The sequence below is a fragment of the Papilio machaon genome, chromosome 8 (genome assembly GCF_912999745.1).
Source record: "Papilio machaon chromosome 8, ilPapMach1.1, whole genome shotgun sequence".
NCBI classification, from domain to species: domain Eukaryota; kingdom Metazoa; phylum Arthropoda; class Insecta; order Lepidoptera; family Papilionidae; genus Papilio; species Papilio machaon.
In genome coordinates, this window is record NC_059993.1 from 541,762 (window position 1) to 558,150 (window position 16,389).

Consider the following 16,389-nt stretch of genomic DNA (forward strand, 5'->3'; position numbering starts at 1 on the left):
GGGTGGACTTCAAAAATAAATTATGTTCGTGGAAAACGTTTGTTAGTCGTCAAACTCACTCAGGCAGCAGTCGGTTAGCATCCGCAGGAGCTCGGTATTAGACCTCGATATTTCGTATTAGAATTGTCAATCTAAGGACGCGTTTCACATCGCTACGGTAGGCTATCATTCAATCACACAAGGAGTTAAAGAGATGTGTTATTCTGATGATGTACTATAGACCGGCTGACTCCAATGCTTGCCTGAGTGGTGAGAGGTAGACTCCCGCGTCAGCGTCACAGTACAAGCGCTGAAAAAATAATACTGCTCTACGACTTGCTTTGACTCACAAAACATCCCAAGCCACGAGGCTCAGGATGGAGTGAGGAAGTCAAGGCACGTCAGAGAGCGATCAAAGTTAATCGGCATACCCCAGCTTGAGCGCTTGCCCGCCCGCCATGAGGCCCTCCTCCCCCAGAAGGGTGACCTGTTCCTCCTCGCGCGACGGGTCCGCCATCTTGTGCACACATACGCCAACATGGCGCCAATGTCAGTGTCGCGTCCAATGTCAATGTCACGTTATATTTTACAAGATAAACCTTAAGAAATTTTGTCAAACGAGACATTCTCTAAAGATAATTGTGACATCGGCATTGAAACACTTTTTTAATAGAAAAAAAAAATAAACAATTCAAAATAAACATAATCTATGAAAATGAAGCAAAGTGAAGGACTTTCAACAAGAAAAGACATTTTTTTAAATTAATTTGAATGTTACACGAGACTGAAATTAACGTATTTAAATTAGAATTAGATGTGGACGTTAATCAGTGTTTTTTATTAGGTTGTTTTTGTTTTAGTATAACAAGAAATAATACAAGAGCTTGTAAAATCAATTTGAAATCCGTGTGGCCACCGTGGAGCTAGTTTTTTTCTACAACAGCAATTTAAACCTGGCTCAGTGTAGTGTGCCTTTAACACAGTCGAGTGTTAAATTAATTTTTGTTGATCCTTGAAATGGTACTATCGGATTGTCAACACATTTACCACAATGACGTGTTGTAAAACAATGTACAATGTTGACCATTGTTAAGATACAAGAAAAAAATTGTTTAGTTTATGACGGACCATAATTCAATAGAGTTCGTAATTAGTTGACCAACTTGCAGCTCGGTATACCAAGGATATCTCCAGCCTTAATTATCTTATCACTCAATTATTTTACGACTTAACAGTTACGCAAATTACAATACTATCGGACCGATCTACCGGTTTTTTTTATAATGAAATCATATGACTTATATGTAATTTTGAGAAAATATCAAATTATAAACGTATTGATTTCTACAAAAGTTATTAATTAGAAAAGAAAATAATTTAGGACTATCTATCGGTCTAGATTTTAAAACAACGAAAAACTTTAACTATATCATTTAAGATCAATTTAAAAAAAATACGTACAATATTGTGACACAAAGTGATGTGTACGATAGTTTCTCTTACCTCATCGAAGAACACTTGAGTTTTTCTCAGTATATGTTTGAGTTCCGTCAGCTCGAGGTAGTTCCTCTTCAGGGCTTCGGCATTTTGATTCACTTCACGGAGTTCGTTCTCTAGCTTTTCGAAGGTGGCCTGTGGTATAAAATGTACGAAATGAACCCGTAACTCAAGGGGTAGGTAAAAAATGCGAATAATTTGGCTCAATTTTGCGCGTATTTGGCGTATTATTTGGTCTTTATAATGTGTCTTACCTCGAGGTCGATCATCTCCCTGGGCTGGGGTGCCTCGGGACACTCCCCCGGGATCTCCAACATGGGTATCCCGTCTCGCCGGATCTCCTTTTCCAAGTAACGGAGTTTGCGCTCCATCTCATCGCAGCGGCGGACCTCATTGACGAACTTACGGTGGAAAGCGTTCACGTCTGGATTCAGCTATAGACATATATTTATTTGTGAATAAATTGATACTATAAAACTATGATTGATGTTATTTTATAAATTTGAGAATATTGGAACTATTGCAAACTACTAGGGTTGTAAATGGTCAAAAGGATTTTTGTTCGAGTAAGTACATTTAGTTATTACATAATCATAGGTTTAGACCAGTGTTTCCCAAGGTGGGCGTACGCCCGACCTGGGGGACATTTGGATTTAGAGTGGGGCAATTCGGAGATTTAAAAACTTAAGGCTACATTCTTACAATGATAGCCAGTGCTAAAAAGTACATAAAAACGTTTTAGAGACAAAAATCCATTGCATTTAAACTATTTATATGTGTTTTCGTGTTTAAAATTTTTATATGAAATTGATCTAGTCAGCCAAAAGTAGTATTTAATCATTTCTCTAACATTGTAAATTTAGGCCTCGAGAGAAATTAATTTCTAAACAAAATTTATAAGGGGGAAATAGTCATGTTCATCATGAAAAATGGGGCATGGATCCAATAAGGTTGGGAAACACTGGTTTAGACAAATTGGAATAGATTCGGGAATTTTTGAGATTATTTTTATTTATAGTTATATTTGAATGTAATAATTCTGTCATCACATAAAATTCAAAATATATAAAATAAATTTGATTTATATAATGAACATTAACACATTTCTGGTCTTACTTTTTATCTTTACTTCATTAAATTATCTGATTATTTTTTTTTTGTGATAACAACTGTATCATAATCAATTAATTGATGAAAATCACATGACTGGTTAAAGGTAACAAGAAATTAATACTTCATTATTACATAACACTCCACATTAAATCCTACATTACCATAGAACTGCATGCACTTGTACTAGTACATAGTGACCATCCCATTCTCTTTTACAAAACAGAGATTAATGTCAAACGTGGATAAGCAAGAGTCTAGAGAACTGTGATATTTTACTTGCTTATAGAGGTTTCTCTCTTACCAGAATACTCTGCTTATGCATCCGTCAAGCCTGAACAATGACTTGATTATTTGGGTTTCACTGTCAAATATGTATTAATACTAAATGTCACTGCAGTATACACCCAAAGTTACCTTTTAGAGTTATTTTTTGCTATGTATTATATGTGATTATTTTCTGTTATGTACAATTGAAACTTAACAAATAAATAATTGCATGTGGTTACATTGTTATAATATATTTATTTTAGCTGTTATGAACCATATTTAAATGAAAGAAGTCATAAGTAGTATTTCTAGGAATATGGTTTTTCCCAGTGAGTGGGACAATTACAGAAAGATTTTTCCTTATACATACTGTTATGCATAAATTTATCATAAAACATGTTATATAAGTTGGATATTATTTAATTCAAGTACTATTTATGATTTTTATAAATAATTCTGATATATGAATCTATTTGCTAAAAATTATGTAATGCTTAATCAGGAGGCAAGAACTCTGAAATGTATTTATAATCATCTTTTGATAAATTTGTGCCTAAAAAATAGTCAGGAGAGCTTGCAACATTCTAAATAAAGCCCAGAATGGGAATTAAGAGGTTACTTATGTTTATGGGCGTTTCTCAGCGTGGTAGAAGTATTTCTGCAGCACTTATATAAAATCATGAATTTTCATTGGTCTTAAAAGATTCTATCTTTGACAAAGGTCTTTTAATAATTGGCAATAAGAAAAAGGTAAAATTATGAGATAAAAAATTTAAATTTAAAGTAGATTTTAACTCTATCCAAAATAATTTAACTTCGGTTCATATTTATTAAGTATAATAATAAGTTATTTTTTAATGTTATACTTTGGAAAATTTTGATAATGTCGTGCAGAAAATACAGGGAATAAATCAATAATCTAAAGACCTATTCTACCAGTCTTGAAACTGGGACAACCTTAGGATATCAATGTGAAAGAGGGTCACAGATTTTCCATCTCAGTGTTTGCAGTAGATATAAAATATACAGCAAATAAAATCTAATATGCGCAAACAAAACAAGGGGCGTTTATCCTGATAAATACTTACGTCGCGAAATTGAACTAGTCCCAGTTCACCAAGTTCGGACACGCAAGCATAAGCTGCTTCACTTTGCAGAAAAAGTTGACACAAAGTCATTTCCTCACTTCTAAACAGCGAACCCATTTTTGCGATTTTTTTCTTTCACACTACACAATTAAAAACATATAATAAGTAGGCTCCGTCGCAACAGTCTGCGAACAGACTTTAGCGGCGACGAAACCGAAATAAAAGGCAAAATCGATAGCTAATGATTTTCCAGTTCCAGCGGATTCGTCATTCAATGCGTGCGCAACTCAATGCTGCAGAGATAACGATTAATTATGTGTTACCATATAAAAGACATCCATTTATTACAAAGTAAGAAATGGATAGCATACTTGGCTTTGAAATTCGTAAATTATATCTATGCTAGCGTTCAGTCGCGACTTGGGCAGCGCAAAATAAAAAAAATCATTAACCTATAATATGCCCGCGTGCATCACCTTTCTGTCAAAGTCCCTCAGTATCCACAAGAGCATATTTAAGGGCAATTGCTGATGGGTAATCTTGGGCACTTGGTTGTGTTTATAATCAATTATCAAGTATGCACCGTCCGCAAGTCGAGCGCATTTATAATATTTGTAACATAGTTAGATTATAGATATAGACCAAAGACGGTAGGCTTTCTTGGTTGGCTTTTCTCCAAACAAAAATCTTTATAGTCTACTGTAGAAATTGGTAGAAATAGATTTTTTACCTATGTTTGGTGGAATTGAAAGAACAAGTTAGAAGATTTTAGAAAACTAAGTTACGTATAGTTCTCTCTGTCTCGCAAACGATTAACATATAAATTTATCTCCTTCATTTGCATAGTAAAATAAAAACAGTGATAATTTTATTTTATTGGCATAAGAATGTCAAGGAATGACAGATTTAGGTTATATCCGGGATGAATTTAAAAATAATTCAATTAAAATTAGACCATGAATACTCGTAAAAGAAGTTAAAAAAGAAATTGAAATGGTAATGTCTGAGCAGGCAGGACCATAATTCACAATTATCATTGTATTTTCATTCAATTTCTAGTCATATTTAAACTGTGGATTATTTTTTCAGGCTTTACTCGGCGCACAATTAGTTATTACCCTTATTATGGTATCAGTTATACAAAAATTCAGCAAGTATTCGTTTGCTCGATGGTTATTATGTTCCCAAGGATTGTATCGGTATTTATATCCTGATAACAATGAATTAAAAACACTAGCTGGTGTTCCAAAGGATAAGCCAAAGGGCAAAAAAACTGGAAAATCGGAGAATGGGAAGCCAGAGACTTTTCATGTGCCTCGTAGCTTGGAGCTACAGCTCGAGACTGCACCCGTTACTGCTTTAGATGTTATTCATTTGAGGTTTTATGCTGAGTACTTGTGGATTGTTGATTTTTCGTTATATACAAGTATTGTTTATATCTTGTCAGAGGTGAGTGGACATTATAACATGGTAGCGCTTTTGCTTAGGTGAGCCAAAAAAATATTTAAACAATTATATTACTTATATTAACATATCTACATTTATGAGATGTAGAAAGAAAGCATAACTCTCAAAATTAATATAAATTTTAGACTAATTCAATAGATTTTAATTCTAAAATTCATAATAAGTGATAAACAATTTGGAAAGAACTTTTTATGATAAGTGATTTTATTATTCCAATTAATTTGTATTTCAGATTTACACAGGTATATTCCCGCTTAAGGATGAGTTCAATCTAAGTATGGTTTGGTGCCTACTTGTGGTGCTATTTACATTGTATCCTTTTGTTATTTATTTTAAAAAGAAAATTGTTAATTTATTCATAACTACATTAAGTCATTGATTAATGTTTGATAGGCTAATATTGTCTTTGGTATAAAAAATTGTCTATGAAGTGTAGACAAGGTATTTAATGAGAGAAATGTGAATTCCTAGTGTAATAAATTAATTACATAAACATATTTACTCTGTTACGATAGTTCTTAGTACATGTGTTTTATCAGCTGAAATTTGCAGTGTTTATTCCTTAATATTTAAACAGTAAAATCTTACTGTCGCTGACAAAGCAGTACTTCACAAGTGAAGAATCTATAGGAGAGAGGTCTACATGCATTGTGGCATTCTGCGTCTTCCTGCTGATAGCTATGATGGTGTTAATTGTTGACGAATCTAATCTCGAAGTAGGAGTGGATCCAGCGTATGATAGTTTTTATGAAAATGCATCTAAATTTCTTGAGAATCAGGGATTATCATCTGTGTAAGTGAAAAAAAATTGTCGTAGTTTAAAATGTTATAAACATTGTTTTTTTTTTAAGGAAAGTTTTAGAGAGTAAAATCTTGTTAGACTTTTAGTCTTTGAATGAATTATTCCAGGGGGCCGGCTTCTAAACTCATATTAAAGTTGTCTCTGGCTGTGTGGGCTGCCATAATTGGTACACTGTTCACTTTCCCTGGACTGAGGGTTGCCAGGATGCATTGGGATTCATTGAGGTGAGCCATAATGATATATATTTTATATATAATTTATTAGCCGACTTAAAAAAGAAGGAGGTTATCAATTCAACTGTATTTTTTTAATGTGTGTTACTGCGAATCTCCGCCCCTGGTGGTCCGATTTTGATAAAAAATATTTTAATCGAAAGGAAGTGCTTGCAGATGGGTCCCACTTTTTTTGTCTTTTTTTTAAATAACTAGAAGACTAGTAGATTTTTTGAGAACTTGTTTATAGGTGCAGTTGTAAGATTCACTTGCTTTTAATTTCTTTTTATAAAATCTGTCAGTGCTTATTAGTTCCTTTAATATTGTTATTTTAACGATTTGGGTCACACAATATTAAACTTCATTTCATACATTTTTGCCGCCTTCCTTTAAAAAGAAATCTTACTAATATTATAAATGCGAAAGTTGGATGGATATTTGTTACAAGGTATCTCTTAAACAGCTCTAAGGATCTCACTGAAATTTGGCATTAATGTAGGATCTAGTCTGAAAGAACACATTGGTTACTAGTTAAGTTTTTTTTAACATAACACGAAACAGCAAGTATTTTATTGAATTAAAGGAAAAGCAATAATTTGTTCATATTTTTAAATCTCTAATTACAGATACTATGATGATAATAAATTCAAAGTGTTACTTTTGAATATAAACTTTGCGATGCCATTTGTGCTGGTCTTGTTGTGGGTCCGTCCTATAACTAGACATTATTTAACTGTTAGAGTGTTCAGTGGAATGACAACACCACTGTGAGTATAAATTTTAATCCACTTTACTATTTTTAAGGTTTGTAATTTCTGTGATATAAGTACAAAGTTGTAATTATCGTTTTCTGAGATGCTTTTAGTATATTAAATTAATAATTTTAAAACATCAATTTACCAAATCGTAGATTGTCCGTTACATTAAAAAAAAAAAAAAAAAACTTTCAAAATAAAAAAATAAAAAAATATTTTTTTTCATAATAAAATTAAATAATAATGAATATCAACTATTAAATAACTATTATCATTTAAAATACAGAAAAATTTGATAGTAATTTAAGATTTATTGTATTACTATCCTATCTCTCAAGTTGGATCGAACTGCACATGGTGTGCGAATTTTATTATATTATAATCGGTTAAGTGGTTTAGGAGTCCATTGAGGACAAACATTAGGACACGACATTTATATTAAGATTAAGATAAGATTGATTAACAAAATGTATGTCACCGTTCCAGTATGACATCCCAAGCATTTGACACACTCCGACTGTTGCTGGTTGTGGTGACAGTGGTGATCAAGTTAATGCTGATGCCGCGACAGCTGCAGGCATACCTCGACATGGCGCAGAGGAAACTCGACTCACAGAAGAAGGAAGCTGGTCGAATTACAAACATTGAGTTGCAGAAGAAGGTTCCTAAATTTTCCCTCATGTTAACATATTTTTAAAACTAACGCCATCTATATTCGATTAACATACAACTTAGTAATGTTGCTTTTTTATTTTGTAAGTCATAGATGTCGCTATTTTATAAAATTACTAGCTTTTACCCGCGACTCCGTCCGCGCGGAATAAAAAAAAAAAAAAGAAAACGGGGTAAAAATTATCCTATGTCCGTTTTCTGGTTCTAAGCTACCTGCCCACCAACTTTCAGTCAAATCGATTCAGCCGTTCTTGAGTTATAAATAGTGTAACTAACACGACTTTCTTTTATATATATAGATTATAATAAATTTCTTGAGAAATAGAAACTTACTCTAATATTACAATTATTTGCAGATAGCTTCAGTATTTTACTACCTTTGTGTGGTGGCGCTGCAGTACATATGTCCTATCATACTGTGCCTGTTCCTCACGCTGATGTACAAGACTCTAGGTGGTTACACATGGACAGGTCTGATCTATGACACTGAGCCAGAAGTCAGGACACCTAGGTCAGTGCCTAGTGCACTGGATGTGGAGGGCTTCGAACAGTATCAGATGGCGTGGGAGAATCTTAAGATGGTGGGTGTTTTGTAAATTAAAATGCATTTGTCAACAAATTCTCTTAAAACTAGTTTAGATGTCTATGGATCATTATATACTATGGATATTATCTTTATTACATAACTAGCTATCGCCTGCGATTATGTCCGCGCGAAAATAAAAAAAGCTTAATTACTATATAGACTATGTTCTATGAAGCCGTTCTGAAAATACCTAAACTTTGGCATCTATATATATAAAAGAAAGTTGTGTTAGTTACACCATTTATAACTCAAGAACGGCTGAATCGATTTGACTGAAAATTGGTGGGCAGGTAGCTTAGAACCAGGAAAAGGACATAGGATTTTTACCCCGTTTTTTTATTATTTTTTATTCCGCGCGGACGGAGTCGCGGGTAAAAGCTAGTTTATAATATTAATAAGATTAAAATTTTGTATTATTGTTAGATATTCACAGTGGAGGTACACCGCGGGCTGCTGGGGTTCGCGACCTGGTGGTGCTGCTTCTCTTGGTTCCTCACCACATCACTGGGTACCATGTACCAGTCTTACTTCAGAATTTCATGAACATAGTATAGTTAACTAACACGTTTAATGCCACGATTTCTAAGTATTAAAAGAATTCTGGAATCAATGGCAGTGAAAGTGTTATTTCTATAATGTGGTATAGACGTTGTCATATATATTAGCGGCTTAGACTTACACGCAGCTGACTGAGCCTCTAAGATATTTGAAAAGATGTATACAATGAAATTTTATTATCATGATACTTGTTTTGACAAATATTGTTATCTCTATTTTTTTCTAAGTGAATAAATAAGATAAAAAATTTATTTTATACAAGTGCTTCAACAAAGGAAGCTTAGTTACAACACGACGTATGAGTTGGCACGTCGATTAGTAAATAACGCTTGTTTTCGACGTGCCAAGTCAACTGCTATTACTACAATATTGTTCGTTGTTATTTATAAGTTAGACTTCAGTTTGTGTTGTGAATTTTTAATTATTTATATTAATTAAGGTTAAAAAAATAATTTTGTGAATTAAATTAAGATTAATATATTATATATTTAATGAGTAAATGCATTTCACAATGTCATTTTGAAAACTTAAATTTATAAATAAATTGCAATATGTTTCATAGTTTATTCGTAAAAAGCAAGTAAACTATGGATCATAATCTTTATGCAAAATTCTAGAATCATCTTTATGTGAGAAAATTGTTTTTTATTTTATTTAACAAATATGAGTGTTGCCATCTTTTATACTAATATAATCTATTTAAACTTACTTTTTTATAATTGTAATTTTATTAAAAATGTTTTATATTGCCGTACGTTGTAAAAAAACACACAAATAATTTATTTGAATTACTCTTTTTTTAAGATTTCAATATGTTTAGTATAGTAGGTTTGTTTGAACAGTGACCATTCACGATTACATGCAATTGATTGTTTTTTTTTTTAATATTATTTTGACTCAGTTTTATATATATATATAAATTAGTTGTTTTGTGTTTATATTTCAATGTTTTAATAAATAAATAAATCATTTTTAAATGTTATTTTTTTTATTACACAAACTAAAACCATTGGCTTAACTAAACCTGTTTTCTTCCCTTTTCAGTTAATCTTTTTACAGACATTGAATAATGAAATTAACTTTATAAAACCTTAAATAAATCTACAGAGTCTCAAATAAGCTTATAAATAAAAAAAACGAAACAACGAAAGAACCGTTACACTGGTTTTCCATTGTTGGAACCCTTTGTAACATATTGTAGACCCCTTTTTACTTTTGGAAAAATAGCTTATGCAGACAGACTTGTTTGAAAACTTTTCGGTAGAGGAGTTTCACAGATATAATTTCATATGGTGATGATTGAACGTTGGATAATACAATAAAATTAATCATACGTACAAGAACATTCTCGTGGTTACGCGATATCCTTAATATTTTAATGTAATTATCACGATGTGTGACTTGCAAATTTCATTGCGATATTGATTTACAAAGTATTGTTTAGTTTTGAATAAAATTTTGATAAATATGCCTCGTGTTATTTCAATATTATTATTTATTAAAGGTTTTTTTTTTTAAATTACTAAGCCATATACCGACAAGTAGATATCCAGTACTTTTTTTTAATTTGAAAAACGTATAAACAATTTTGGCGCCCAAACCACCACGTGGTTTCTAAAACGCGGATGATTGATTATAAAAATAGAAACATTTCGTGAATATTTCCAACTGATGATGTACAATTAGTTATAAAAGCCCTTAAACTTTGTCTTCTATATATCCGTCATGTTTTTCTAAGTTTTTCAATTTTAAATAACTTTATTTTGCCTTAAGTTTTATCTTTATGAAGGTTAAGGCTTACTTGACAGTGTTGTCAGCTTGAGAACATTTGCCTAATAATAAGGAGAACTAATCCTCTTTTGTGAATCAAATTAACTATTTAACCACGTTGTAACATATTTAACAGGAAGTCTTAAATGTAGACCTGTATGGTTTTAAAATAATAATTGCTATCACTCAATTACCTGACTTTTTCAAGTTCATCATCAAAATGTCATATCAACGATGTTTTTATTTTTACAAAATATAAGTAGTCGCAAAGGTATAAATATAAGCAGGCTTATTCCAATCTTTTAAACGAAGTCAACAATCCAATTTTCATTTCCATCTTGAAGATTTCAAAAACACAGCATCACTTCTTAAATAATACATTTATTTCAAGTAACTCAAATAATAATTTATTTAAAAAACACGTTTCTATTTTATATTTTTTTTTAAGAAATCAATCAAAAACTATAATTATACTTAAAATATAATTTTTCGTTTATGTTCACCTTCTCGACCTTCTCTGCTAGGAAGTTGGAAAAATCAATATGAACACACGCAACACTGCTTTAACATGTTGTACTGCAGTAACGCTACACAGTTTTTAATTTTAACCAATAGCAGCTCAAAGCGTCTATCGATCCGCGTGTTCATTGGCCGATCTTATGGAATATTCCAGAAATGTCTAGTGACGTCGCGTCGTTACGTGTGCGCATAAAACCACGCCGAGCAGCCAATGCCGCTTCAGTTTTATTTCGTGACACGAAACCGTCAATCGCGCACGTTTGCTGAGAGATCTACTAGATTAATCTACAAAGCTACAGTACAAGAGGATTAGCTAAACGAACAAAGTAAGTGCCAGGATTTTATCAATATACAACGATTGAACTGCTTCAATTTGAACTATTCTAGGATTGGATTCCTAATCCATAATGTTCTTTTTCATATGTTCATCGGGAAAGTTCCTTGAACTTTTATCAGTTTAGTCAGCTTCCTCATGACTCAGTGATTTTCTATGTTGAAATTTAAGTGAAGTTAGAGTGGTTCCTTAACTTAATTAACACGTGGTAATTATAATTATAATTTGTAATGACATTTAACTATAAATTCCATGGTTTCCGTGGTATATAGAGCCCACATGAAAAACAAAGCATTAGGTCATTCTAGAACGTTCCTATCGATTTTTGTATGGCGGCTGCGCGTTCCCGCGATTTTTTATGCGCGTCTGATCCGCCATCTTTGATAATCTGAGTTAACCTTTAATTTTTTTGTTACAGATGGCCAAAGCACCAGCGGTAGGTATTGATTTGGGTACAACGTACTCGTGTGTGGGAGTATTCCAGCACGGTAAGGTGGAGATCATCGCCAACGACCAGGGCAACAGGACCACGCCCTCATATGTCGCCTTCACGGATACTGAGCGTCTTATCGGCGATGCCGCCAAGAACCAGGTGGCGATGAATCCCAACAACACCATCTTCGGTAAGTTAACAAAACGTGCATTCAATAAGCGCGTTGTTCACGTTTGGACCACGTGGTCTAGTCCCGGCTAGCAGTAGACAAACAATGCCTCTTCACTTAACCGCTATTGCAACCATAAAATGTTTATCACTGTGTAGTTCTTTGTATGTGAAGTGTTTTTGTTGGAAGGCATTGCAAGATGGCTATTGCAGAATTACATAACTGCATTTCTTTCCATGATTTTATTGTTCATTCAAGGTTTATAAAGTTCATGTCAATAGATATGCGGGAAACAAAGTGACCGTCATGTTCAAGTCCGACCGACACATAAATTTTTTGATTACGCAATACAATGATTAGTTTTCTGAAAGGGCATGTTTCTTTGTAAAAATAACAAACTTATTATCTATTGTTAATATTATTTTATTATGATGATACCCAATATACTAGACTAGAGTCTCTGAACATATTGAATGATAAAAATAATCTGAATTATATTGTTATGAGATGTTAAAGTTAACAAAGAGTTCAATTGTATAATGTATATTTCTGTTTGTTACAGATGCCAAGCGACTCATCGGTCGCAAGTTCGAGGACACCACAGTACAAGCCGACATGAAACACTGGCCCTTCGAGGTAGTCAGTGATGGTGGCAAACCAAAGATTAAGGTATCATACAAAGGAGAAGATAAGACCTTCTTCCCTGAAGAAGTGAGCTCAATGGTGCTTACAAAAATGAAGGAAACAGCCGAGGCCTACCTTGGCAAAACGGTGCAGAATGCAGTAATTACGGTTCCAGCGTACTTCAATGATTCACAAAGACAGGCCACTAAAGATGCGGGTACCATCTCTGGTCTGAATGTTCTCCGTATCATCAACGAACCGACTGCTGCTGCGATTGCGTACGGTCTTGACAAAAAGGGAGGTGGAGAACGTAATGTACTTATTTTCGATCTTGGCGGTGGTACTTTCGATGTGTCCATCCTGACCATCGAGGATGGCATCTTCGAAGTGAAATCCACCGCTGGTGACACCCACTTGGGAGGCGAGGACTTCGACAACCGTATGGTCAACCATTTCGTCCAGGAGTTTAAGAGGAAATACAAGAAGGACCTTACCACCAACAAGAGAGCACTCCGTAGGTTGCGCACGGCTTGCGAGAGGGCGAAGAGGACACTTTCTTCTTCCACACAAGCAAGCATCGAAATTGATTCTCTATTTGAGGGTATCGATTTCTACACGTCCATCACCCGTGCCCGCTTCGAAGAGCTGAACGCCGACCTGTTTAGATCAACCATGGAGCCCGTAGAGAAGTCCATACGTGACGCCAAAATGGACAAGTCCCAAATCCACGACATCGTACTGGTCGGTGGCTCGACTCGCATTCCCAAAGTACAGAAGCTCCTTCAGGACTTCTTCAACGGCAAGGAGCTGAACAAATCCATCAATCCCGACGAGGCCGTTGCTTACGGCGCGGCCGTCCAGGCTGCCATTCTGCACGGCGACAAGTCTGAGGAGGTACAGGACTTGCTGCTTCTCGATGTGACGCCCCTGTCGCTCGGTATCGAAACTGCTGGCGGCGTCATGACCACGCTCATCAAGCGTAACACCACCATCCCTACGAAGCAGACTCAGACCTTCACAACCTACTCCGACAACCAACCCGGTGTACTGATTCAAGTATTTGAGGGTGAGCGCGCCATGACCAAGGACAACAATCTTCTCGGAAAGTTCGAACTCACCGGCATCCCACCCGCACCCCGTGGCGTCCCACAAATCGAAGTCACCTTCGACATCGACGCCAACGGCATTCTGAACGTGTCCGCCGTTGAGAAATCCACCAACAAGGAGAACAAGATCACCATCACCAACGACAAGGGCCGCCTGTCCAAGGAGGAGATCGAGCGCATGGTGAACGAGGCCGAGAAGTACAGAAACGAGGACGACAAGCAGAAGGAGACCATTCAAGCCAAGAATGCGCTCGAGTCGTACTGCTTCAACATGAAGTCCACCATGGAGGAGGAGAAGTTGAAGGACAAGATCTCTGACGCCGACAAGCAGACCATCTTGGACAAGTGCTACGAGACGATCAAGTGGCTGGACTCCAACCACCTTGCGGAGAAGGAGGAGTACGAGCACAAGCAGAAGGACTTGGAGGCGATCTGCAACCCTATCATCACGAAGCTGTACCAGAGCGCGGGCGGAGCGCCCGGTGGCATGCCCGGAGGTGTGCCCGGCTTCCCGGGTGCCGCCCCCGGCGCCGGCGCTGCCCCCGGTGGCGGAGCCGGACCCACCATCGAAGAGGTTGATTAAAACATTCCACCTGTATTGGAACTGTCTTCTCATTGTCATCTCAGTGTTGAAGCTTGAAAATAAAGTAAATTATTAAAAATTATTTGTGTCTTTCTTTTAGAAACCATTTTATCTATACATCTGATTAATCTTCTGACTCAATTATTCCAACAAAAAGCAAGGTTATTGCAAGGTCGTGTTCGCCACAGTTCTTTTGTTTATAGATATCATTTTGATTGATAGATATCAATCTCATAACATTTAGGTTAGCAACGATATGACGATGGCTGTCTGTTTCAGTCATCGCAATGCATCATATCCTGTAGATTGCATCGGAATTAACCACTGTGCGTGAACCGAGTAAATTGGAATGGAAAAGTACAAATCGATGAAATAAAAATCCTTCACTAACATTGTATGATTAAACAATTATAAAAGACAAATAAAGAAAAGGACTTTCCTATTTGATATATGTGTAATTCAATTCAAAAACGAATTTAGAATGCAGCAGATAACCACTTATCCTTTAAACAATGAAATAATTATCAAAATCGGTATACAAATTGAAAATTAACGAACTAATACATCGTAGCGTGCCTATAATTTTGTCCAGCCGCGCGCCGCACTAGCATTTTTCGAATGCGCGTAGTTTTGAATTATTTAATATTTCCCAAACTATTGATCAGAATTACATAGTTTAAAGGCTTATGTAATCTGCATTTAATACTCTAGCCATCAAACATATTTATTTGGATAAGGATTCATATCGAATATAATATAATAGCGCCGTAAGCTTACGACGCTGTTTTTCGTGTGCATTTTAATCGAAGTTTGTTCACAATAACATGGTTTTTGTGAGACATCCATAGATGATAGATATATGCCACCGAAGACTTTTATTTAGCAAATTTAAGGATCTATTATTACTCCATACATCATTTTTATGTAAGTCATATAGTTTGACCTACGTAAGCCCAGAAAGCAAAATTGTGCTTTTCGTGTAGCATTTTTCGTTTCCGCGTAATTTTATTCTTACGATATCTCCTAAACTATTAGACAGAATGATATAGTTTCCATTGCAAATATAATCTACATTAAATTCTCTTGATAATGAACATGTTTGTTTACATAAGGGTTAATACTGAACTCGAATAATAGCGTCGGAAATAGGGCATGAATTTAATTGATGTTTCTGAAGAAAAAAATGGTTTTTGTGAGAAAACTATAAAAGATAGATATATGCTATCGCGGACTTTTATTTAGCACATTTAAAGAGGTACAATTCGCCATACATCATTTTTATGTAGGTCCTATAGTTTAGCCTACGTAAGCGCTGAAAGCAAAAATGTCCCTAATTTTGGCAACAAATTTTGAAGCTATATTCAAAATCTACTAGTCTTCTAGTTATTTAAAAAAAAAAAAACAAAAAAATGGGACCCACCTGCAAGCACTTCCTTTCGATTAAAATATTTTTCATCAAAATCGGGCCACCAGGGGCGGAGTTTCGCGGTAACACACATAAAAAAAAAAAAACAGTCGAATTGATAACCTCCTTCTTTTTGAAGTCGGCTAAAAAAGGTTTAATGCAGTTTGATTTTATTTTGTAACCAAGCTGATTATTATTGCAATTTGCCAGGAATATATGAGCTAAAAAAGATGAAAAAACACATATGTGAATATATGCTTTGTGTGCGTCATCGCAACCGGATATAAAATATAAACTGTTTACATCGATCTAATAATTTCCAAGCCATCGCGGCAATATTAAAATCAGTGAGTCTAGACAATGTAACATTTAATTATCGCTATCGCTAGTAGAATCTACAAAAGGTGTCAAAATAGGAAAGACACGTGACATGCACATGATACCGCAACT

At 34.8% G+C, this 16,389-nt stretch overlaps 3 protein-coding genes across 6 annotated transcripts in view; 2 read left to right on the top strand and 1 right to left on the bottom strand.

Moving 5' to 3' along the window:
* LOC106720116 (V-type proton ATPase 116 kDa subunit a1) overlaps window positions 1-4,237 on the bottom strand; it is a 31,133-nt gene extending 26,896 nt beyond the window's left edge. For 2 of the 4 annotated variants that reach the window (XM_045679025.1, XM_045679024.1), the window contains exons 1-3: window positions 3,945-4,237; window positions 1,731-1,910; window positions 1,483-1,611 (exon numbers count right to left, since the gene is read on the bottom strand). In XM_045679025.1, coding sequence (XP_045534981.1) covers window positions 1,483-1,611; window positions 1,731-1,910; window positions 3,945-4,061 — 426 coding nt within the window. In that variant the 5' untranslated portion in view covers window positions 4,062-4,237. Of the gene's footprint in view, window positions 1-242; window positions 290-410; window positions 497-1,482; window positions 1,612-1,730; window positions 1,911-3,944 lie in introns of all 4 variants that reach the window. The other 2 variants (XM_045679027.1, XM_045679026.1) reach the window with 2 other exon arrangements.
* Window positions 4,238-4,775: 538 nt separating this feature from the next.
* LOC106720105 (transmembrane protein 161B) lies at window positions 4,776-9,198 on the top strand. Its single transcript, XM_045678961.1, has 9 exons — window positions 4,776-4,940; window positions 5,034-5,393; window positions 5,644-5,723; window positions 5,989-6,204; window positions 6,321-6,437; window positions 7,052-7,192; window positions 7,667-7,841; window positions 8,209-8,433; window positions 8,862-9,198. Exons 1-9 carry the CDS (start codon window positions 4,938-4,940, stop codon window positions 8,979-8,981), a joined length of 1,437 nt encoding a protein of 478 aa, XP_045534917.1. The 5' UTR covers window positions 4,776-4,937; the 3' UTR covers window positions 8,982-9,198.
* A 2,294-nt stretch (window positions 9,199-11,492) lies between these two features.
* Window positions 11,493-14,616, top strand: LOC106720294 (heat shock 70 kDa protein cognate 4). The gene is made up of 3 exons (XM_014514891.2): window positions 11,493-11,611; window positions 12,038-12,242; window positions 12,784-14,616. Exons 2-3 carry the CDS (start codon window positions 12,038-12,040, stop codon window positions 14,532-14,534), a joined length of 1,956 nt encoding a protein of 651 aa, XP_014370377.1. The 5' UTR covers window positions 11,493-11,611; the 3' UTR covers window positions 14,535-14,616.
* Window positions 14,617-16,389: the final 1,773 nt, after the last annotated feature.